A 21,891-nucleotide genomic window follows, 5' to 3' on the forward strand; every position below is an offset into this window, starting at 1 on the left:
AAATATATATATATATATATATATTGATAAGCTATGACATCCTTAGATGACTAAACTTTATGATCCACAACAAATAGCTAAAGTTACATTTACTACGTGTGCTACTGGTACACTCCCATTCTGCAGAAATCGCAGTAATTTTTGACAAAGCTTAGGGATGATGAATAACAACACAACACAAAGCACTTTCACTTTCTTTAAGCTGCGCCTGTGCTGGTGGTGGCCTCCCCCGATTGGTGGCCAAAGATGCGTTGTCGGAAATCGGAGACCATGAGGGGGAGGCCTTGCCGGAGGGAGATCTTAGGCTCCCACCCTAGCAACTGCTTGGCACGGGTGATGTCCGGCTTGCGCTTGTGGGGGTCATCTTCTGTGTTGGGGCGGAACTCAATCTTCGCATTTGGGTCGATGGTATCCTGCACCACACTTGCAAGCTCCAGCATGGTGAACTCGCCCGGGTTGCCCAAGTTGAATGGACCCATATGCTCGCCTTCCATCAGCCGCATCAGACCCTCCACCTGTTTTTTGTTGTTACAAATTAATTCAAAACCAGATCGATCAGAGACGCAAAAGAAAAGACGATAGATAGATAGCTCACCAGATCAGAGACGTACTGGAAGCTCCTTGTCTGCTTCCCGTCGCCATAAACAGTCAACGGCTCCTTCCTCAAGGCCTAAGCCAACGCACCAATTAGGTAGACTACACCTCCACAGACACAAATCAAATGTAGCAAACCTGTGCCACGAAGTTGCTGACGACTCTGCCATCGTCGATGCACATCCGAGGACCGTAAGTGTTGAAGATCCGAGCAATTCTCACCTGAGGAAGAAACACAACTTCTATCAAACCAATATCGAATTGAAGAATCCTATCGGATGGTTTGTGATCAGGGGAGTTCGTGTTGGGTACCTCGACTTGGGCTCCACGGTGGTAGTCCATGGTCAGTGTCTCGGCCGTTCGCTTGCCTTCGTCGTAGCAGCTCCGAACACCTGTTGAAGAAGTAACTCCGCTCGTTTCAAAACCAAACTCAGCCATCGAATTTCAAATTTTCGACTTTGTGACGATTTGTGAGAGAGAGAGGAGGCGTACCGATGGGGTTGACATTACCCCAGTAGGTCTCCAATTGAGGGTGTTGAAGAGGATCGCCGTAGACCTCGCTGGTGCTGGTGAGGAGAAACCTGGCACCGACTCTCTTCGCCAGTCCGAGCATGTTCAAAGTTCCAACCACATTTGTCTTGTGCGGAAAAGAGTTAAAGGAACAGATGCGACGAACAAATTTATTTATTTTTACAAAAAAAATGAATATTATAGCGATGATGTCCAAAATCATGTCAGTTGCGATCGGATTTTATCGTTTGATAGATGGCTAAAGGGATCATCCAAGCAATCTGGAAGTAATTTAGATCGAAAAAGAAACTGGAAGTAAATAAAGGCAAGAAGAGAGTTCTTTATGATGCATCCAACAAAAGTAACTACTGGTGAGAAATAGTGGATGGATGAGGAAACAAGTAAGAAGTTCTGCGATTTGATCGAGAAATTTTATGCAGGAAATGGGTTTTATGAATCAGTGATGAACAAATTAGGGGAAAAAAATTTGAAATCAAAAGGTTTGGATTATTGAAGAACCTGATGAAAAGGATATGATGGTCTTGACGGGGTTGAACTTGTAATGAACTGGCGAGGCGGGGCAGGCGAGGTGGTAGATCTGGTCCACCTCGAGCAGGATCGGCTCGACGACGTCGTGGCGGACGAGCTCGAAATTAGGGTTGCCGAAATGGTGCATCACGTTCTCCTTCCGCCCCGTGAAGAAATTGTCAACAACGATGACACTGTCCCCCCGCGCGATGAGGCGGTCCACGAGGTGGCTCCCCACGAACCCCGCCCCGCCGGTGACCACGACGCGGAGCCCCTTCCTCTTGAGCCCCAGCGGAATCTTCCCCCCGACGTAGAGCCCCCTCGAGGCCGTCTCGATTGCGGAGCGGTGGGAATGGTGGCCGCCGAAGGAGTGAGCCGCCTCCGTGGACATCCACATGTTGCGATCGGAGTCGAAAGGGGAGGGGGAGGAGCGAGGGAATAAGAGGAAGAAAAGGGCAGCGAGGGCCATACCGAAGAGGAGGAAAAGAGGGCGCTGCTGGCGGAATAAGTAGCGGAGGGAGCGGGATAGCCAGATGAGGGACTTCGCCGGCTTTGGGGTGTACTTTCCGGCAACTTCCGGCGGCGAGGCGTCGTGGCGGCGGTAAACGAGCTCGGAGGCCATGGAGATGGTCGCGTGGAGGAGGAAGCAACGAAGCAGGGGAAGGGGGCGGGCGGCTTTATGTAGGAGAAGACGAAAGGGGCAAAATAGTAAATTTCATTGCTCCTTTGAAACAGGGAACGCGTGGCGCCTGCCTGGGAGGAAGCACCGGAACAATGAAAAGGATTTAGAAAAAAAAAACATGTATTTGAAAAGAAAAGAAGAAAATGAGAATAAATGGGAACTATCCGAGTATTTATTTTCTTTTAAAAAAATATTTATTATTTTAGTTTTAAATCATTAACCCCTCATAAATTAATTATTTATTGCAAGCATAACTTTAATCATCTAAAAAATAATTATCGGGTCAGTGTTCTAAGGCACAATTGAATTGTTAGAAAGGTCATCTAAAGTAAAGTAGATTCGTGTCAATTTCTCATTATTAATTTGTTATAAGTCTAAATCCCACTTGTTAATTTCTATTTAATTAATAGATTTGTTGATTGCTTAGAAATAATAAGTAACAACAATTATATTTCTTTTTCCACTTCATGCATTATTTAACAGTGTTGAAGTTGTAGTAAAATATGACGTTCGAAATCCATATTTGTAACAAAGAACATATAGAAAGACTTTTCTGATTAATTTACTAACAAAATAAACTTTGTAATTTTTTAATATTTTTTCAGGAGTTTAATCAATCTTATGTTCTACATAATAAAAAGTAAATATTGTATGAATAGAATATATAGATATGGTAAATGAAATATACAAATTGACCTATTCGCAAAGTAAATAATCTTTTGTTTAGAAAAAGCTAAAGGACTTAATATACCATATAACTTATTATTAGAAAGTTTAATAATAAAATTAATTTTAAAAAATTATATAATTAAATTCAAATGATTTAATATAATTTTATAATAACTATATGAAGTATATGATCACCACTTTAATGAAATGTTATGGTTCAGTTGAATTTTTTTAATCTATTTTTAGTTTACTCAGGAATATTAACAATGAAAAATCAGTTGATTTAAAATTATAAGTCAACTATTGATAGAAAAAAACACTTTTAAAAAATTATTATAAAAAGACAAAGAAATAGGTCAAATTGAATTATTGATAGGGTTCAAAGCAATATTTGAACCTTTCAGTTCCACCAAAGTGTTAATGATTGAGGACATGAAGCTGACTTTGCACATACATCAAAGTAAACAATGACAACTAAAAGGAAAACCTAAAATAACAACAACAACAAAAAAGAGAGAGAAGAAAAAACAATGACATCCAAACCTATTATTGATTTTTGTGTTCAAATCATTAAAGGTTAGGTAGATCTCTCACTGTCATCTCACTAACTTTGTCAATATATGCTTAAATTATTTAAGAATTACATATTCTCAAAATATTGTTTATTTACATATATTGTAAAAAGAAATTATTTAGGAATTTTAAATTTTATTATCTCACATCAAATGCAAGCTAATCAGCAAGTTTCAATCAGTAGAATTTTTGACGCTGTCCTATACGAAATACAACCCTGAAAGATTGTGCTAAGAAAAGAGACTATATATATATATAAAGAGAAGATAAAGAAAATTTTATATTTACATAATAAGAAGAATAGAATAAGGTAGTGATGGTGTGATGACAATTACACCGTTCGCTCTCTAGAGCGAACAAAGTATTAAATCGGGCAACGAAGGTGGAGGTGGGGAGGAGAAGTTGAGTAGTGAGACTAGCTAGTTCTTACCAAAACCCTACCAATTTGTAATTAAAAAACAAAAGACATGATTTGTTGGACTAGTCTCCACACAATAATTAATTAATATGGATTCCAAAGGGCAAACCAAACTAATTAAACAAAATTGTGATGGGTGTTCTTGAGCTGTATTTGATGGAACAACATCTATTTAATTAATTGACTTGTCATATGAATGCATGTATGCTGCAAAATTTAATTAATTGACATGGTGTCATATGAATGCATGTATGGTTTCAAGGTTGGTGGCTTTCCTACTAGATTGAAAGGGACGAGGGGTCTTTTAATTACTAGATTGATCGACTCAACCAACATCGTTCAATCCAAGAGTTGGACTACCAAGAGTGATGATCGAGATAAGATACACACATGTTAGTATATATTACTAAACAAAACATAGAACGTTCGTTGTTATGGTGAGAAGTCGCCAATGATTTAATTAGTAACAACTGATAGTATTTATCTCTTTTAGATATATCCTTTGTTTTGGTTACCTGCTGCAGAGGGTGGTTGGACCAACAAACCAAGCAGATCATTTTCGAGTGAGTGAAGAACATAACAGCCCTGGTAGAGTTGTTCTCTGAAAATGGGAAACAGAGAGAGCAGGCCAACCTTGTGTTGATGGTTTCATTAATCCAAAGAAATCCAATGACTTGTTTATTTTGATGTCAAGCAAAAACTACATATGTCTCTTGCAGTTGATGATGAGTAACTAAAGACTGTGTATGAATTACAGATAATTAAGAAATATATAAAGGTTTTATTACTTTCTTATGTATGTAAATTTATATGAATTATTTAAAATTATGTCTGTGCACCTAAGTTACTAATTAAATCATGTTTACCCGTTAGCCAAGCAGCCCAACTAGCTAGCTGTGAAATTATGGTCGAGTGGCTAATGATAAATGAACTAAATGAATGGTTTTGAAACATTTTAAAATTCTAAAGAATATATTAAAATAGGAAATAAATTTTAATACGCCAGATGAAGAATTATCTTTTTATTATTATTTGTAAGTTGACAAGATACAATTAATAGCTAAACACTCGTACTGAATTTGACTGGTCAACTTACCCTTTACGTTTAATTAATTAAGTTGTCCTAATTTTTTTAATTCTTTACTAGAGGAAATTTCCCTTTGCGCCTTATAGTTTGTTATTTTTTATCGAATCATCCAAACAATTTAAGTAGAGATAAGCATCATTAGATTTAACCTTCTGTCGCTTCAAACAAACAAATTAAAATAAATAGATTATTTTTTTAGTTAGCAAGTCTGACACTTTCAAGACAAGCAACCATATCTGTGAGTTAATCTTGATCTCTTTGGAAGATGGATATAAAGACAGCAAAAGGTTAATTAAAGAGAACACAAAAAGTAAGTGGAATGGTCATGTGCCAGTGCCACTCAGCTCAATCATGCAAACTCCATTGGCCTCATTCTCCAAGTGGCTGAAACACTTGACATAAAATAATGGTCCAAAAGGCTTATAACTCCACCCAATGGATATGGGGGTGGGTCGATGATTTAATGTTCTATCGGCCGGGGCTGTGATAGAAAACGCAAGGTGGATTCAAGCATTGGTATACATTCATCATCGAGTCATCAAATTCATGTTAGGGGGATAAAATGACACACATTCAAAAACTCTAATGGGCATTTTGACAATTTACAAACTCTATAGGCCACTTTATACAAACATTAAGATGTGGACTCAGGGGAAAAAAAAAAGAAGAAGAAGAGGACCTCACCAAATTGGATGCACTAGCCATCACAATGTAGACTATGTAGTCATCACAATAATTGAGATTAACACTGAGACACTAGAGTATGGGTGCCACCAAACTTGCATGTACATCACACCTACCTCCACTATGTTCCCCAGCCATCACTGTTAACAAATCCCCATCTAAACCATGCCCTTCGCTTTCAAAATCATGAAGATTTGATTGATTAAAACTATTTATTTAAAAAATATAGCATGTCTAGCATCAATAATTTGATTGATTTATGCAAATTTTAAATAGAATCGAATACATACGTTGGAGTTGAGAATAATTACTAGACAGAGATGAAGAGATCGTTTGCTGCTTGCTTCGCCTCTGCTTCAGTCTTCAGATCTGTTGCTTCTGTACTGTTGAAGGAAGGGGGGGTCGAGCGGGACATTTTGGGAAAAGAGGAATGAGTGATTCCTACCAGATCCGGAAGAGAAAGCGAAGGAGGAAAGCGGAAAAGAAGAAGAAGAGGGATTTGGGACCGGCGGCGGCGGCGGAGGAGAAGGAGGAGGAGAAATCGTAATGTGAGGGCGGAGGAGGGCTGGAGTAGTAGAAGGGGAAGTAGGGCAAGAAGGGATTCGGAGGAGGCGGCGCCTTGTAGTAGATCCCGGCCGTCGGCGGAGGGTAGGAGTAGCCTTCATCTCCGCCTCCGCCGCCGATGGATGGAGGAGGGGGAGAGTAGTAGTAGAAGGTCGATCCGGGCGCAGATGGAGGAGGGGGGCACTGGGGGGTGGTTGGATACTGGGGAGGAAGAGGAGGAGGAGGAGGGTAGTAGATCGGCTCGCAGGGGTTGTCGCAGGAGGCGCACATTGTGCAGGGAGTACCACCGTCCTTGGCCACCGCCCTCAACGCGGAGGCAACCGGCGAAGAGATCGCCGACGAGACGAATAGAAGGAAGAGAAGGCGGAGTAGGAGCGGAGGAATCGCTGGGGAGAAGCTTCTCGCCATGAGTTGGTGGATCGATGACGAAGAGAGAGAGAGAGAGAGTGAGAGAGCGAGTGCTGAAGTCAGAACTGATCATGTGACTCCTCATTTCTTTGCACGTTCGTTATGGCCATTTTTGTATTTAAATTAGGGAAAAATTCAGATTGCTCCTAAAATTTACCAACTATGCATTTCAGCCCCAGATTTGGATGAATAACTGTCAATCCCAAAATCACTTCCGGTCAAAGTAACGGTGGATAGAATTCTTATTTACATATTTAAATTATATCGTGGCATTCTAAATAAAATATTGGAGTATACTTTAATAATTTCATATTCTAAGGACCATTTAGAAAAACAAATTTCGAGGTTATATCATTTTTTCAATTTTGCATTACAAAATTTGAGATTGCGACGACACTTGTAGAAGGGATAGGTACCCTTTAATTAATGGCTTTGATTACATTAATTGTACTAGTTTTTTCTAAACTACACTTGACATGTAGAGAGAAATTGCCTATTTTATTTTATGAGTTTTTAAAAATTACTTAATATTTTTTAATAAAAAGAGTATTTTAGGAAAGAGATGTTTTATTACTTTATATTTTTCAATGAGAAAGTATTTTAGGAAAGAAGTAAATTGGGGATGAAAATACAAGGGAGATGAACTTACCTTTTTAAATCCCCTGCTTCTGAAGGCGGAGGTGGTGGCGATGGAGTCCTACAAGGGCGGCCTCAAGGGATTCTGGAAGCGGCGTGGCTACCACCGGAGTGATGGAGGCGTTGCTCCCCGCAGGCGCCGCCTCGATACCGTGGAGCTCGGCGGAGGGGGAGAAAGGATCCCCCGCCGCAGCCGCCGCGCCCGGCTCTTGCGGATCAAGATCCACCCCCGCATCGCCTTCCTGCGCCTCCGCCGGGCAGCCTCCCCCAGACGGATCCTCTCCCGGATCCGCGACGCCTACGTGAGGATGATGCTCGGGCTCTCCAGCGCCATCCCCCGCGGCATCTCCAACGACGGTGAGGGGTTCGGGATGCAGCCGATGGTGAAAGAGCGCGACGAGAAAGTGTTCGTCGAGACCTACAAGGCGCTTATTGCCAGCTCGGCGACCACTGCCTCCGTGGCCGCCCTTGCGATGCCCTGGTAGCCGGCTGGCTGCCGCCCAGTTCCTCCGGCGATTTCCCCAGTTTGCTCTCTTTAACGACTAGTTTTTGATTCGATTCCAGTTGCTGTCGTTTTGTTTCATAAAAGTCATTTTATTTTATGTGTACTATGAAATAATGATTAGTGGTGGTTTTAAATTCCTTGTTATTTTCATCATGCATGACATTAAGGCGAAAATGACCCTGAGATTCAATTATATATGATAATAATTATTATAATTTTAATTTTATATTGTTCGATAATTAGAAAATGATGTCCCGCTGAATAGCTGAGTTGGTTACGATAGAATAGATTTGAAGAGGATAAAGATTTGAATCTTAATAAAATCGAGATAATACTCTCTTTCGTTATGATGATCGTAAAATTGGTGTAGAACCGCTGAAGTAGCGGATTCTATCTTTTTTATCAAAGATAATTAGAAAATGATAATAAATACTAAAAATATAATTTTAAATTAGTCGAAGATATTAATTATGCATTGCTTTTTCAATTTCTCTAGCCGGAATATTCGTGCATTTAAAGAAACATTAATTAAAGATATCAAGTTGAGTCTCATTAACTTTTAAGATTTTTTTTTGAAAAAAACAAAAATTAAAGAGGGAAGATATTAAAACAGATGATCATGAAATAATGACTAAGAATACTTTAGTTCTTTTAAATAAATATAAGCAATTAATTATCAAAGTAGTGGAAGGAAGGTGAAGTATTTTCATTATATCACGTCTCATTTAGTTTTCTTTAGAGTTTTAAAAATAGTTTTTAAGATTTAATTAATACCAAAACATCCCTAAGAGTTCCGTTTTATTGTTAAAAAATAAAAAAGTATATATTAGATTAGTTATCTATATGTTTAGCAACAATATTGTTAGATTATTGTTAAAATTATTATAATAATATTAATATTAAAAATAAAAATATTTTTAGAATAAAAAATAACATGGAATATTATTTTTAATATATATATATATATTAAAACATTATTTTTAGGCTTCTTTTTGTTTTTTTTTTCCAAAAGAATTTGCTAATATGTAAGTGCCTGTAAATATCCACTGCGGTGCCTACTTCCGCTCACTACCCAGCGCCCTGGGTAGCCACCACCGCTGCCGCCGCATTCACGATCCCTTTTTCCTCGCGCTCCGCCCCTCGCCGCGCCGAGTCCAAAGCAGCTGCTTCCGGTGCGGTCCTCTTCCTCATTCGCTTGCTCATGTGCTCCATTTCGAAGAAAGAACTTTCCTTTTCGTTGTTCCTCGCGCTGGTCCGTGGTTGAGTCCGTGATGCGAGTAGGTTTCTGATTCCTGGAATTTTTTGGCTGCATCACTCGATTGGAAATTTCATGGAGCATCTTGCTGTTTTTCGTGATAATGGTGTTTATTTGATCCCTTTTCAGCAATTTCTCCCTTTCAGTGATCCACGTGCTTTTGCTAGTAGGTTTGCCATTTCTGTACCTCGTGTGGTTTTCGCTTGGGAATTTCGTCGAGTTTTCTGTTGGTCTTGCTTTGATCTCGGTGTTTCTTGTTTTTCTGTTTGTTGGCCGTGTCGTTTGTTTGATCCCTCATCAATAGTTTCTCTCATTCCGTTGATCTGCGTGCTTTTGCGTAATTGAACATCTTGCCCGAGCACCTTTCTCATTTCTCGACATTTTGTGACTGCATTACTCTCTCGGAAATTTAGCTGAGCATCTGGTGCTCTTGGTTCGATCGCTGTGTTTGTTGATAATGCTGTCTGTTTCATCCCTTCTCAACAATTTGTATCCTTCCACTGATGCGCGTGCTTTTGTGTGACTGAACGTGATATGCGAGTAGGTTTTGATTTGCTTGTACTTGTATTCCTCACTAGGGAATTACGTCGAGCACCTGGTGGATCAGTTTTGATCATGGTGTTTCTTGATTAGGTTGTTTATTTGATCTCTAAACGCATGTTTTTTTTACTGATGAGAAACTTGCTATTCTTCTTACTGTCTCAGTTCTCAATCTCACATTTGGAATGAGTATATTTGCAAACTAAATGTTAGGATTGATCACATGTTTGTTTTTATTTTTTTATTTTGTTCTAATAGATATCTATATCTATATATTATATATATTTCGGGCCAACAATACTATGTTTTCTCGATGACTGTTATTATAAATAGAATAATCCTTGAATACAAATTTCTGGATGTCGATGAGAGTGTGTTAGTCTACATTCCCTTATGATTATACTTCGTTCATAGGCAATGTCTAGTAATCAAGTCATTATGATATATTTTTTCTTCTGCCCTAGATGCTCTATTCCCTGTTTGCTAATGGTAGAATTACCTTGCGTGAGACTTTTGGCGGAATGATGCATCAATGAACTGAATTCAAGGACAGTAAAATTCAATTCATATCCAATTGTCGCATTGTTTCCCGATGTTTGGGGCAAATTTTTCTGTGTTTGTTACTAATTAATTAGCAAATAACCTAGCTCGAGGTGTAGAATCTCCATGATATGTACTCGAGGTATTTTCCTGAATTAGTTTCAGAACATTTATACCCAAAAACTTATTCCAAAAGAGTTGCATTCAGATATGCAATGCAGAAAATGTGCTATCTCGCAGTTTTTACTGATTAACTTTGATTTTCATGACTATAGATGTTGGTAACTTGTGTGTAATGTTTTTTGCTGGGAAAATACTTGATGCAGGTTCCACTCTTTGAAGAATGTCACTATCTGTTTTCTTCTCCAGAAATCTTCATCAATTGCTGAACAACCTTGGCAGCAATTCGACTATCAAGTTTCTCAAGCTCCAATATTGCACTTGTAAACAAGTTCATGTTTGGAGATTCAATCTACAAAACTCAGTGCTAGCAAATGAAGCAAGATTAGGACTGCAGAGTTTGGTGTTTGTCAGAGCTTGGTCAAATAAAACTACCAAGTTGAAGTCGAGAAAGTTATCCACAAACAGAGCTACTCCATGTAAAATTGAGAAACGAATAGTGAGAGCATCAACAATAAATAGTAAAAATCAGCCAGCGTTTTTTCAACCTAAAACTGTTAATTGTCATGGTTTCCAACAAAGTACTTCTGTTAGGAAAGCTATAGATTGGCCTGCAACTATTCTTGTTTTTGACATTGAAACAACAGGGTTCAGTCGACGAAAGGAAAGGATCATTGAGTTTGCACTTCGCGATCTTATTGGTGGCAAGGACAGTACTTTTGAAACACTTGTTAATCCAGAGATACCTGTATCAAATACACATGCTCATGGAATTCGATCTTATATGGTTAACAGGACTGATGTCCCAACGTATGCTTATTTAAATCTTGAAGGTCCTTTAAGTGCTTATCCTCTTGTTAGAATAACCACGGATCAAATAGTCGTTCTGCCTATTAAAACAGATATATGGACATCTGCAAATTAAAGTTAGAATAGGTCGCTTTTGATGTTCTATTTTAGTATTCTTGATGCTGGAAATCTTGTTCTTTATTTTTGCACATAGACTCTAGCATTCATTCACAATTTACAAGTAACAAGCATGCTGAAGCAACACATGATTGTGTACAGTTGTGAATTTTATAATATTATTCTTGTTTTCAACTTTATTTACCATGTTGCTTGAAATTGCTTATTATTTCTACAGACTGATTGTTGTTAATACTCTCATTTAGATATCTTTTTAAGTCTTTCTGTTAGATCTAAACATTTGTTCTTCAAATTGTTTACTGTTGTTGTTCCCTTATTGAGCTCCATAACAGTAATATGCATAGGTAGACCATGGCATTTTGAAATAGTAGTTTGTTGTAAATCTTTGTTATTATGTCATATTCAACATTATAGAATGCAAATGATGAATCAAATGATGTTTTAATATTACAGCTCTAACTGTTAACATTTCTTGTGCGGAAATCATGGATATTTTGCCTGTTTGATCTGTTCCAATTTCTAGTGTTGTATATTTCTGAAGGCACCAGCATCTTCTGTCTTTTCTATAAAGTGATCAGTTTGGATGTCAATTTGACTTTGCTTCCTTATCTCATAGGTTTAGAGAGCTAGTTCCTATCCTCCTGCAATATGTTCGGAGTCGCCGAATGCCTGGAAAACCTGTTTTATTGGTTGCTCACAATGCAGAGCAGTTTGATGTACCATTTATCACCAATGAATTCCAGCGCTGTTCGATGGATATTCCTGAAGACTGGGGATTTCTCGATACTCTTCCTCTTGCACGTCGATTGGTAATGCCAGATGGTACGTTGTTGTTTCCTTGGTTCTGTTTCTTCTTTGGTAAATTTGTCTTGAGATTTTTTTTATATTATATGACAATGAAAAATCCATGTCTGTAAAAGGCTATGTCGCCATAAGTAGCATGTAATTTGCAGGGAAACGTTTACTGGAAACTTGAAGTCAATTTTTGTTGTGAGCCATCAGCCTTCTAATATAACTCTAGTTTCTCAATTTACTAGCATGAAGCAAGTTGCACGTTTAAAAATTATAGAAAGGGCTCCAGTCAACTTTGGTATTTGATTCACATTCAATCCTTTCCTCAAACTGTATGTTGACTAATTAAGATTTTGTATTTGTGTTAGTAACAATACTCGAGGAGTATATCTACTAGTGGATATACAAGCCTTTTTACAAGCTATTAAACTAAAGGTATACAACTGATGCAATACCTAAGTAGTATAGTGGTCCATTCCAAGTGGTGAAACTCTCAATCGGGGAACAAATAAGATGGATAGAGGGATAGCCAATAACTAGGGAGACATGATTTGGTTCCTTGCCTGTTGAGGGAAGGTCTCTCTCATTCTAGTGTGCTTGTTTAGTGGCCAGGCAAATGAGGGGTTGGGACTGAGGACCGAGGACTGAGGATGGGTCTCTGTGAATGGAGAGCTAAGCTACAAGGATTTCAGTCCCTTCAGCATCCGGGTATTGAGCATTTGTGTCTTCAGCGGAGGAAGGATCATGAGTAGGAGGAAGCCTCATGCCCACGAGGAAGAATTTTGTATTGGTGTTGTTTTTGTGTCCTGGAGCGAAAGAGGAACCGTTATGCTCAGTTGTGTCAGGGAGGGGCACTTGGCCATACACTAGACTTTAATCCTTGCTAGTGATAGGCAATTTGACATTTCTTAACCTGACTAATCAAGGTTGCAATAAGCACAATTAATGGGAATCACATATTAAACATTCATTCTGATTTATTCTATAAATCATACCAAGTTTAACTCTCACATGCAAGTCAAATTGTGTTGAAACCGAGTGATTGAAACTGTTTCTGTTGGTTTTAGTGCTCTACTTCATGCAATATGGTTAAATCTTGCTAGTGCAAGTTTATATCATTGTTGATTCAACAAAAACGACAGAGATCAAATAACAGACATGACCCAAAACACTGTAATATCTTACATTTTTCTGATTCTTATTTTAGCATCATTTCATTCCTAGCCACATTTATCGTATTTCAGCATGCTTGACTACGATAGAGAGCCATAAAATGCCTGAAGATTCAAAATTAAACACCCCTTGTACTTCTGTATTATCTTTTACAGGATCCAAGCTTCCATCCGTATCATTGGAATCACTTCGTGAGCATTATGGAATCCCGTTAGCCGGACCTGCTCACCGAGCAATGCCTGATGCCACGGTACTCTGCAATGTGCTCCAGCGAATTACTTTCGATCTGAAACTGACTGTCTCTCAGCTCTTGGATTTAGCTTTCCGACCCAAAAGAAACTTTGATGTTCCTCCATGAGCAAACACCGAGGTTTCTAACTTCACATCAAATACAACTGTTTTTGTTTGTTTGTTTTTGAAGCATTGCTGTAATCTGCCACCATGCTTCGTGGAAACTTAAGAACATTAGGAAGTTTTTGTTTTCATTAGATTATGGAAAATGAATGAACTAATAGTCCTTTCATTTTGAGTGCAAGTTTATATCATTGTTGAACCAGATTGCCCTAAATTGAGTCCTAAATTAATCCGGTTTGGTTCGCTGAAGAAATCTTAGAACACTCTACGTGGAATATTAATTATTTGGTCCAATTAAAAAAATTAAGCAAATAATTAATGGGTCATTTATTTTGATTTTAAGGTGAGAAAGATGAAAAAAAAAGATTTATTATTTTAATACGATTTGACAGCTATAGTAATTTTTTTGTATATAATTAAAGAAAATGTTGGTAAAAATTAGAAATATATTTTTATTCTGCTATCCCTTTTTGGTAAACCGATGATCTGGTGGGCCAAAAGTATCATTCCGTTTAAGACCAAAGAGAAAAGAGAAAAGAGAAAAGAGAAGAGATTTTTATTAGGTTTCCGGCTCGGTCTCTCTGCGCTTTTGATTTTTGTCTCTTCCTCGATGGATTTTTTCCGCCCTCGATCCTCTGCGAACTGAGATTCCTCGGTCTCCGCTTTCTCCGTCTCCGGCTCCGGTTCGACTTGTTCCATATGCTTCTAAACCCTAATCCTTGCGGGTACTTCACATCTTCGTTTTCACTATCCGTCTTTGCCTTTTTCGCCTATTCCTTTCGGGCTATGTTGGATGTAGTTCAGCTAATTGTTGGTTTTGAACCGGAGCAAATGCTAGACTGATGGTATCATATGATCTTTTGCAGCGAGGATTTATCTGTTTGTCCTTTTTTTTTTTTTTTTTGGCTTATCGCTCCATGGGAAAAGTGCTCTCTTAGACGTCAGTTTGATGCAGGATGTGTTTTTGTGTACGTTGATGTGTTCATTTGGAACGATTAATTACTCTGCAATGATAAAGATGCTTTTAGGATTCTTATTCAAGATTCTTAGTGGTCGGAACTTTAGGACAACAAAACTAAAGCGAGATGTAGAGGACTCTGACTAAACAAAACTTAAGGGACGTATTTTCTATTTGCTGAGGAGAAAACAACTTATGTTGATGTAAAATAGGATTTTCATTGTCATTATTTTAAGTTTTTTTTGTGAGGATTTATTCTGGTAAGATTTTGTCTACAGGAGAATAAAGGTTAAAGGAAGTATTTTAAGATGATAATGGTTTTCTTTTAGGGTGTTAAATAAGTTTGGTATGTTTTAATTCAGAAATAGTGTAGTTTTGTTAGGAGCTTAATTTAGAATGTTTTATTTCCCAATTTGCAATTTGATTTTTTTTTTTTTGAATTTGGGTCTATGAAAGAGGTCTTCAATGTATGATCATCTTTCAATTTAATAAAAACTCCTTTTTGTTTAATCTGCGTGAGACTTGCACCACCTCATATGCACTTATTATTTGGCATTCTGAAACATTAATAGTCTTTTATGACTAAATGTGTAACACGTTGAAATACTTTGTTATGTCAACTGGTTTAGTCTGATTGATTACTAGTGCTCAATATACTTTACTGTACTGAAGTGCATCAACAAATTAGTATTTAGTTTGTTAACCATGATGTACCTTGGTATACTCCCTAGAAAACCTTGCAACATGAAAACATGAACAGTAGGTGCCTTGCTTGCTTATTTTGCTTGTCTTCACTTGCCTCAGTTGCTTCGGGAGTCTAAAGCAGTTCAAGTGACAAAGTTGCTATTGTGTGACCTTATGGTTACGGATTCGAGTTGCAGAAACAACCTCTTGTAAGGCAAGTTAAGAGTCCATACAATAGACCTAATGTGGTCCAATCCTTTCCCGGGACCCTGCATTGGCGGAAGCTTCGTGCACCAGACTGCTCTTTAGTTCAAGTGGTGATATTGGCATGGGATCAATGCCATGATTAAATTTAGATGCTTGAACTACTTGCAAGTTGCAACTTTGCTATGTGTTATAAGTTTCTGTTGCTTTACCTGGATTAAATTATAGTGGCACAGAAACTAACTCATTGCAAATATATGAACTACTTGCAAGTTGCGACATTGCCATGTAATTATAAGTTTTTGTTGCTTTACCCTTGTTAAATCATAGTGATGATTTGTTATTGTACAAACTGAATTATTGCAAATATATCACTTGTTTTATTTGCTGTTACCAGTGAAGATTAACATGATTAGGTCTTGTCCTAAATGCTGCTTATATAGTTTTCTCTTTTTCTTTACAGGTTGTACCCATCTAATATGGGTCATTATCGGCAGAATATCAAGAAAGGAAACGGAAATGGAGAACACCTACATGAAAATAGGGCCATTTGTTTGCATGCTTTCTCTGATTTGTCACATATCTGCCCAGCAACATTTGTATACTTGCTAAAGGAGTGTTATGTATGTGGTAAGTTTTATATACTTGAATGCATTTGTTGTATTTATTCACTTGATCGAGCATCTCTTGAGTTTTGAATGCATTCCTTTCTGCATCTCTTGCTATGTACTTTGGTGGATCAGTATGCTAATACTGTGATACCTTAAAATGCAGTTTCACATTTCAAACCAAGTGACAATGGCTTCCTTTTCTAACTTGATAATCAATGTTTGACTGCCTGATACACTTTGCCTTGTAGGATTTCCTTCTGTATTCACTATAATAATGCAGTTCATAGTTCTATGCTAATATAACACAGGCAAGAAGAGGGTAGTATTCCCTGTTATTTCGAGTATATTTTCTGTTTTAAATCTTTGTGGTGTTATCTTGATTTCATAATGTGATAATCAAGAGAGTTGTTCTAAATGGTCAAGATCTACACTTAGAAGTTATCTAACTAATGTAATATCCCATAGGCCATATAATTGAATGAATGGAGATATTGAATTTTGCATAAAAATGACTTTTTAAAAAATTAGTTTGATGATTGAAGATAATATTGACTTCTTTGTAGGTACACGTAAAGCAACCCCCAAGTTCCGAGTACTTCAGCAACAAGTGTCACGAGCACTGCATAATGCTCCTCAACCAGGCCCATTTACTTTTCTTATCCATTGCCTTTATGTTGTACCTTTGTTGGGACATCAGTACACTGAGGGATTCAGTCATATGCTGCTATCTTCTCTTCGGCACTGTAAATCCCATAATTTCAGTCCAGATGACTTTTACAGAGCAAAGCCCCTTGCCCTACAACTAGTTCTTGATATTCTTGCCTGTGTTGTTGGCCATGAGGAACGTATTTTAATTAAGTTACTGGAAGCATTTGATGTCAATTTGGAAGATATCGGTGATGCTATAGGTTGTTTTGACATGACAAAAGGGCGTTTAGACAGAGTGAAGGCATACATTGAGCAATATGTTATTGATTTTATTGAATCACAATCTTATATGACTGCTGTAACACTGTTAGAGAGATTTTCTATCCAACTATCTGGGGAGTCCTTGCTTCTAAAGATGATTGAGAGCAACCAATATAAAGCAGCAGAAAAGTGGGCTACTTTTATGGGAAAGCCTCTTATATGCTTGCTTGTTCAGAAGTATCTGGATATGAAGATGCTGAAAAATGCTTATGACATAATAAAGAGAAACAATCTTACGGAGGAATTTCCAGATGTGTATCATATGTACAAAGAGAGGTACCAATGTTTCTTATTTGGATGTTGTGCACGTGAATATAGTTTACTACAAGGTGCTAAATAAATTTGAAAGCTTTCTTCTTTGTTTCTTCCATGTTTGATAAAGATATTCACATGTAAATGCAGCTTATTGAAAAAGCTGGCAGAGAAAGGATTGTGGGATTTCGCAGAACTGAAAACAAACAAGGATCAGCATCTTGTTGAGTACCTTGTGAGGATCTTTGTTTTGTCCTAGTTTAATTTATGTGATATTGCTCACACAAATTTTCCTGTCTGATGATTTTTTCATTGATTACTCTTTATTTTGGTTTTTTTCTACAAGCAATGTCTCATGTCAGTTCTGAAGTACCTTCTATTTCTTTCTCTAAATCCAAGTTGTATGTTGCTCTCTTTTTTCCTTTTGAAAGGTATACCTAGCTATGGAAGCTGGCTATAGTGAAAAGGCTGATGAACTTTGTGAGCGTTATTGCCTTGAAGGTTTTTCAAAGGTTTCAGGTGATAAATATAGCCATAAGAATTGTTATTTGAAGGTCATACGGAACTCGCTACGCTTTCTAATGTTCTTGGTACTGATAAACTTCATTTCAGTAACAGTACTAGGAAATTCCCTTTCACTTATTTTGGCATATCCTTTACTGTATTGCAAAGGGAACCAATAGTCTTTTTAACTTCTGTAAATGAGTATTTTATTCCTGGTGAAATTAATTTGATGGTGTGTATCAGATTTCACATCCATTGAACCAAGCGGGCCGTTTAGGTCAATTTTAACTCTTGATCAAGTTATAACAATGCTGGATAGCTGTAAGATGAACAAAACATGAGGGATAATTTTTCTAAGCCTCTTGATTTTTTAAGTTCTACTAATTGCTTATCTTTTGAGCCACAAATTAAGATGGCACATCTTTTTTTCCAAATCATCAAAGGGGCGCCCCACATTTATTTTTAATCAAAAGGGCGCCCCACCTCACTGTTCTACTATGTGCATTCACCCAAATGTCTGTACTGTTTAGGACTGCTATCTCCCGTCTAAATTTTGAGTCAGTCAGGCACGTTGTAGCAGCTATGGTTTCATAGCTGCTATAACTTGAATAAAAATTCATGTTATAGCAACTACGGATTCATAGCTGTTACAATGTGAATTCAACTTTGAATTCAGACCGGTTTAGAAATTAGGGTTTAAAGTTTAGATGAGAGATAACAGTACTAATAGTATATAATAGTATTGGAGGGCATTTGGATAATTGTACATGGCTGAACAGTGTCAAAGGATGCCCTTATGATTAAAATTAAATGTGGGACGCCCCTTTGACAATTTGGAAAAAAAGGGGCGCCATCTTGATTTTTGCCCTATCTTTTTCTAAGTGACATGCGATAATTAATGACTGTATCACATTTCTATGGCTATACAGAGATGCATTAATACTTACAACTTTATGAGTAATATCAATCAAAAACATCAAGATGCATGATTCTGTGTATGATAACAAAGAAAGGTACTTTTTTTTGGGTAAGGACTTCACTTCTTTGCTTTTTAAAACATTATTTCACCCCAATCAATCGTGGCAACATAACATCCAGAGTAATTTAATGAAGAAATTGTTTCGTTGCTTTTGGTTCTGTATATTTGTCCAATAAAATTTCTGTAATTCTTGAACATTATGCATCTGTTTTTCCTCCTTGGAACTGCCTCACACTTAAATTGAGCATGCTGTAATTATTTGAAATTGATGGTGCTATATAATGAGTTACCTGCTTATTCTCTTTGTATGCCCATTTCTTTATTCAGTTCAAAAAGCAAAAAAGAAATACTGATACATTTGCTTGAAAATTATCCAGTCACTGATGAAACTTCTTCAAGACCTCGTTACTTGGATCTTAAGAACTTTATTTTGGATGATATTGTATGGGTTGATGAGGTTAATGGACTACTAACTGCTACCAAGTATATTGAAGGTTGTAAAATTGTTGGAATAGATTGTGAATGGAAGCCTAATTATGAAAAAGGGAGCAAACCAAACAAGGTAACATTTTTTCTTGTTGAAAGTTATCAGTTAAAATTTGTCTTTTGTCTCACAAGGATCTCATATTAGGCAACAATTTTTTTTCTTTTATGAATTAGTTCCAAAATCAATAATTTTTCAAGTGGTGTGATGGTATGTTAATGTGACATTGTAAACGACAGATGAATCATAACCTAAACATTTGCCAATTGGGATCAATATTTGCTCCCTCTAAAACAGTAATTGCTGCAAAAATGGTTGGAACCTGCTATTAACCATCAAATTTTACTGTAGTTTGCAATGGGCACCCAAATCAGGAATAATGGACTTATTCAGCACAGGCTTATTTCTATTAGACATGTGACCTGCTTTAAGTGTCGGGAAACATAATGAAGCATGAGTGTTTCTGTAACACCGTTATCTAGCCCCACATGGTGAGTACTGGGTTGTGAGCTCATAAATATGGTCGAACCATCATGCTTAAAGCTTTAAACACTAAGTTTAAATAACTACATATTTGGCTGCTATGAGGATGATTAGGTTATGTGTATTGTGTATTGTACTTGAAGATTGCCATTGTTGTCAAGGATGAAGGCAGAAATAGCAAATACTAGGGATAGATGCCTTTGCATATTATTCTTTCGAGATACCAGTCGATGTGATTCTATAGTTAGCTTTTTGCTTCCATGTGTTCAGGTATCCATCATGCAGATCGCATCAGAGAACCATGCCTTCATCTTTGATTTGATAAAGTTATATGAGGATGAACCAAAAGCATTAGACTCTTGCCTTAGACGCATTTTATGTTCCTCTAACACCCTAAAACTCGGTAATGAAATGTCATTTTCCTCATCTGATGACAATGAATGAAGAATGCAAACGTGCTGATTTTAGTTTCCCCCTTCATCTTTTGCCCGTGGTGTAGGCTATAACTTGCAATGTGACCTTCAGCAATTGTCCCATTCCTATGGAGACTTGGAGTGTTTCAGATCCTACGAAATGCTTCTTGACATTCAGAAATTGTTCAAGGAGCGCAATGGAGGTCTCTCTGGGTTGGCCGAGGTATGATGAATTCAAAAAATGTGAAATTACTAGCTGAAATATTCTCCCTTCAACTGTGTAACTTACGAATTTGTGATCATGCAATACTGACGTGAATTTATCTGTATGTTCTTGGATTAGAAAATTCTAGGAGCAGGTCTGAACAAGACCAGACGCAATAGCAACTGGGAACAGAGACCTTTAAGTCAGAATCAGGTATCTGCCACTCGCATCTGGACTTGGGGAAATAAATAATGAGGATATATGTGTGTGTCGTTTAGCCTATCTGGACAAAACGTAACTCGCAGATCGTACTACTAAAAAATGCAGATCGAGTACGCCGCTCTGGATGCTGCTGTCCTTGTTCACATTTTCCATCATGTGCGGGGTCAGGCTCAATCTGGTGCCAAAGAGGAGCAGTGCAAGGTCGAATGGAAATCTCACATCGTAAGTGAAACTAGTGTTACAAATTTTTCAGCACTTTTAGTTCTCTTAGAAGTGCTTTACGATCCTATACTGCAGGTTTCACGAATGAATAACATGAGACGCATGAATGCACTATGAGACGAATTTTGGCTATGATCATCGCACGGCACCACTGGCCAGTGGTTCATTTTGGTATATCTTTCTTCCCTCAGGGCTCCTTCCTTTTGGAGAAGAAGCATATTTATATAGAAGCATCATCAAAGACCATGAATGAGCTTGCGCAATTGCTAATGGTCACCCATGTAAATAATTTGTTCAAATGTACATGAGCAAGTTTTAGTTGATAATTCTTCTTGAATTGTTTTAGTTAATTTTAGTTTAATTATATTCGATGTGTAGCAGACTTCGTTAGGCAAAGGGTTGTGTATTTGAATGGAAGGGAAAGGAAGGGAAGGGACGGGGATTGTTTTGAGTGCCTTTCATATTAAGCAAACTATTTAATACCTGTAAATTTTTTATGAATTAAAATTAAATGGTTATTTATCTTTTTAAAATTAAATTTAGTTTTCTAAAGTATAATTTAATTTTATTAATTTTAATTAGAGAAGGTATTTATTACTACTTTTACCTCAACTATGACCGACTCACTCACTGAAGCGTGACGTCATTGCACTACATTTATGACGTGTTGAATTCTTATTTGTAACGCCCAAAAAATCTTTTTTTATGTTCCCAGAATACCCCTCCCTCTTTTTTTTTTTCTCTATAAATAGCCCGTTTCAAGGATTCAGTGCTGCCTCTTTTCTTTCGCTTGGCTTCTCACCGTGCGGTCCTGCGTCTTCTCATTTCACTCTGGTGTTATTCTGCTACTTCCTGGTAGCTTTTGGTTGAATCGTATGTTTTTTTTCCCTTCTTCTGAAATCCCGCCCCCAAATCTGATCTTTTGGTGTTGATTCCGTTTTGGAGGTGGTGTCTGGCTCGAAAACTCTGATCTCGCTAAGATTGGTGCTTTTCTTCGGAAAATCGGCGTTATCTGGGCTTGATTTTGTTTCTGAGGTGTTGCTGACTCGCAAAATCTGATCTTGCCTTTTTGCGCCGCCTGCTGTTCTCAGTCGGTACCTGCTTATCATCTGATTAAAACCTAGTTGCATTAAACTTTTTGA

At 37.6% G+C, this 21,891-nt stretch overlaps 5 protein-coding genes across 7 annotated transcripts; 3 read left to right on the forward strand and 2 right to left on the reverse strand.

Annotated features, from left to right (window-relative positions):
• Nucleotides 1-47: 47 nt before the first annotated feature.
• Nucleotides 48-2,274, reverse strand: LOC141823936 (UDP-glucuronic acid decarboxylase 4-like). The gene is made up of 6 exons (XM_074711142.1): nucleotides 1,640-2,274; nucleotides 1,087-1,234; nucleotides 907-986; nucleotides 733-816; nucleotides 596-670; nucleotides 48-515 (listed from the first exon to the last, which is right to left on the reverse strand). Exons 1-6 carry the CDS (start codon nucleotides 2,252-2,254, stop codon nucleotides 198-200), a joined length of 1,320 nt encoding a protein of 439 aa, XP_074567243.1. The 5' UTR covers nucleotides 2,255-2,274; the 3' UTR covers nucleotides 48-197.
• Nucleotides 2,275-5,797: 3,523 nt separating this feature from the next.
• On the reverse strand, nucleotides 5,798-6,758 carry LOC141825699 (uncharacterized). The gene has a single exon (XM_074713084.1). It carries the CDS (start codon nucleotides 6,715-6,717, stop codon nucleotides 6,187-6,189), a length of 531 nt encoding a protein of 176 aa, XP_074569185.1. The 5' UTR covers nucleotides 6,718-6,758; the 3' UTR covers nucleotides 5,798-6,186.
• Nucleotides 6,759-7,363: 605 nt separating this feature from the next.
• On the forward strand, nucleotides 7,364-8,000 carry LOC141825749 (uncharacterized). The gene has a single exon (XM_074713137.1). It carries the CDS (start codon nucleotides 7,407-7,409, stop codon nucleotides 7,836-7,838), a length of 432 nt encoding a protein of 143 aa, XP_074569238.1. The 5' UTR covers nucleotides 7,364-7,406; the 3' UTR covers nucleotides 7,839-8,000.
• A 945-nt stretch (nucleotides 8,001-8,945) lies between these two features.
• Nucleotides 8,946-13,650, forward strand: LOC141825659 (exonuclease DPD1, chloroplastic/mitochondrial-like). Its single transcript, XM_074713042.1, has 4 exons — nucleotides 8,946-9,030; nucleotides 10,520-11,123; nucleotides 11,857-12,062; nucleotides 13,361-13,650. Exons 2-4 carry the CDS (start codon nucleotides 10,537-10,539, stop codon nucleotides 13,561-13,563), a joined length of 996 nt encoding a protein of 331 aa, XP_074569143.1. The 5' UTR covers nucleotides 8,946-9,030; nucleotides 10,520-10,536; the 3' UTR covers nucleotides 13,564-13,650.
• On the forward strand, nucleotides 13,515-21,198 carry LOC141824032 (uncharacterized). Of its 3 annotated transcripts, none has more exons than XM_074711263.1 (11): nucleotides 13,515-13,575; nucleotides 15,869-16,035; nucleotides 16,580-17,261; nucleotides 17,388-17,472; nucleotides 17,669-17,756; nucleotides 19,098-19,282; nucleotides 19,958-20,090; nucleotides 20,187-20,323; nucleotides 20,444-20,518; nucleotides 20,633-20,749; nucleotides 20,825-21,198. In XM_074711263.1, exons 1-11 carry the CDS (start codon nucleotides 13,550-13,552, stop codon nucleotides 20,864-20,866), a joined length of 1,737 nt encoding a protein of 578 aa, XP_074567364.1. In that variant the 5' UTR covers nucleotides 13,515-13,549; the 3' UTR covers nucleotides 20,867-21,198. The 3 variants fall into 3 exon arrangements, with proteins under 3 accessions (XP_074567364.1, XP_074567362.1, XP_074567365.1); XM_074711261.1 differs by lacking the exon at nucleotides 13,515-13,575 and adding an exon at nucleotides 14,113-14,284; XM_074711264.1 differs by lacking the exon at nucleotides 13,515-13,575 and adding an exon at nucleotides 14,113-14,284 and having other exon boundaries at nucleotides 19,215-19,282.
• Nucleotides 21,199-21,891: the final 693 nt, after the last annotated feature.

Source organism: Curcuma longa, chromosome 3 (assembly GCF_044706935.1).
Source record: "Curcuma longa cultivar G26 ecotype Majalengka, Jawa Barat chromosome 3, ITB_CL_G26_1.1, whole genome shotgun sequence".
Lineage (NCBI taxonomy): Eukaryota > Viridiplantae > Streptophyta > Magnoliopsida > Zingiberales > Zingiberaceae > Curcuma > Curcuma longa.

Bases quoted from the DNA above. Each gene is read 5' to 3' on its own strand.
- LOC141823936 (XM_074711142.1), bottom strand. From the start codon at position 2,254: ATGGCCTCCGAGCTCGTTTACCGCCGCCACGACGCCTCGCCGCCGGAA. The intron at 817-906 runs GTACCCAACACG...TTTCTTCCTCAG, and splicing joins ACCGTGGAGCCCAAGTCGAG to GTGAGAATTGCTCGGATCTT. The intron at 516-595 runs GTGAGCTATCTA...AACAAAAAACAG, and splicing joins TCCAGTACGTCTCTGATCTG to GTGGAGGGTCTGATGCGGCT.
- LOC141825699 (XM_074713084.1), bottom strand. From the start codon at position 6,717: ATGGCGAGAAGCTTCTCCCCAGCGATTCCTCCGCTCCTACTCCGCCTT.
- LOC141825749 (XM_074713137.1), top strand. From the start codon at position 7,407: ATGGAGTCCTACAAGGGCGGCCTCAAGGGATTCTGGAAGCGGCGTGGC.
- LOC141825659 (XM_074713042.1), top strand. From the start codon at position 10,537: ATGTCACTATCTGTTTTCTTCTCCAGAAATCTTCATCAATTGCTGAAC. The intron at 11,124-11,856 runs GTATGCTTATTT...CTTATCTCATAG, and splicing joins AACAGGACTGATGTCCCAAC to GTTTAGAGAGCTAGTTCCTA. The intron at 12,063-13,360 runs GTACGTTGTTGT...TATCTTTTACAG, and splicing joins TCGATTGGTAATGCCAGATG to GATCCAAGCTTCCATCCGTA.
- LOC141824032 (XM_074711263.1), top strand. From the start codon at position 13,550: ATGTTCCTCCATGAGCAAACACCGAG. The intron at 17,262-17,387 runs GTACCAATGTTT...ATGTAAATGCAG, and splicing joins TATCATATGTACAAAGAGAG to CTTATTGAAAAAGCTGGCAG. The intron at 17,473-17,668 runs GTGAGGATCTTT...TCCTTTTGAAAG, and splicing joins AGCATCTTGTTGAGTACCTT to GTATACCTAGCTATGGAAGC.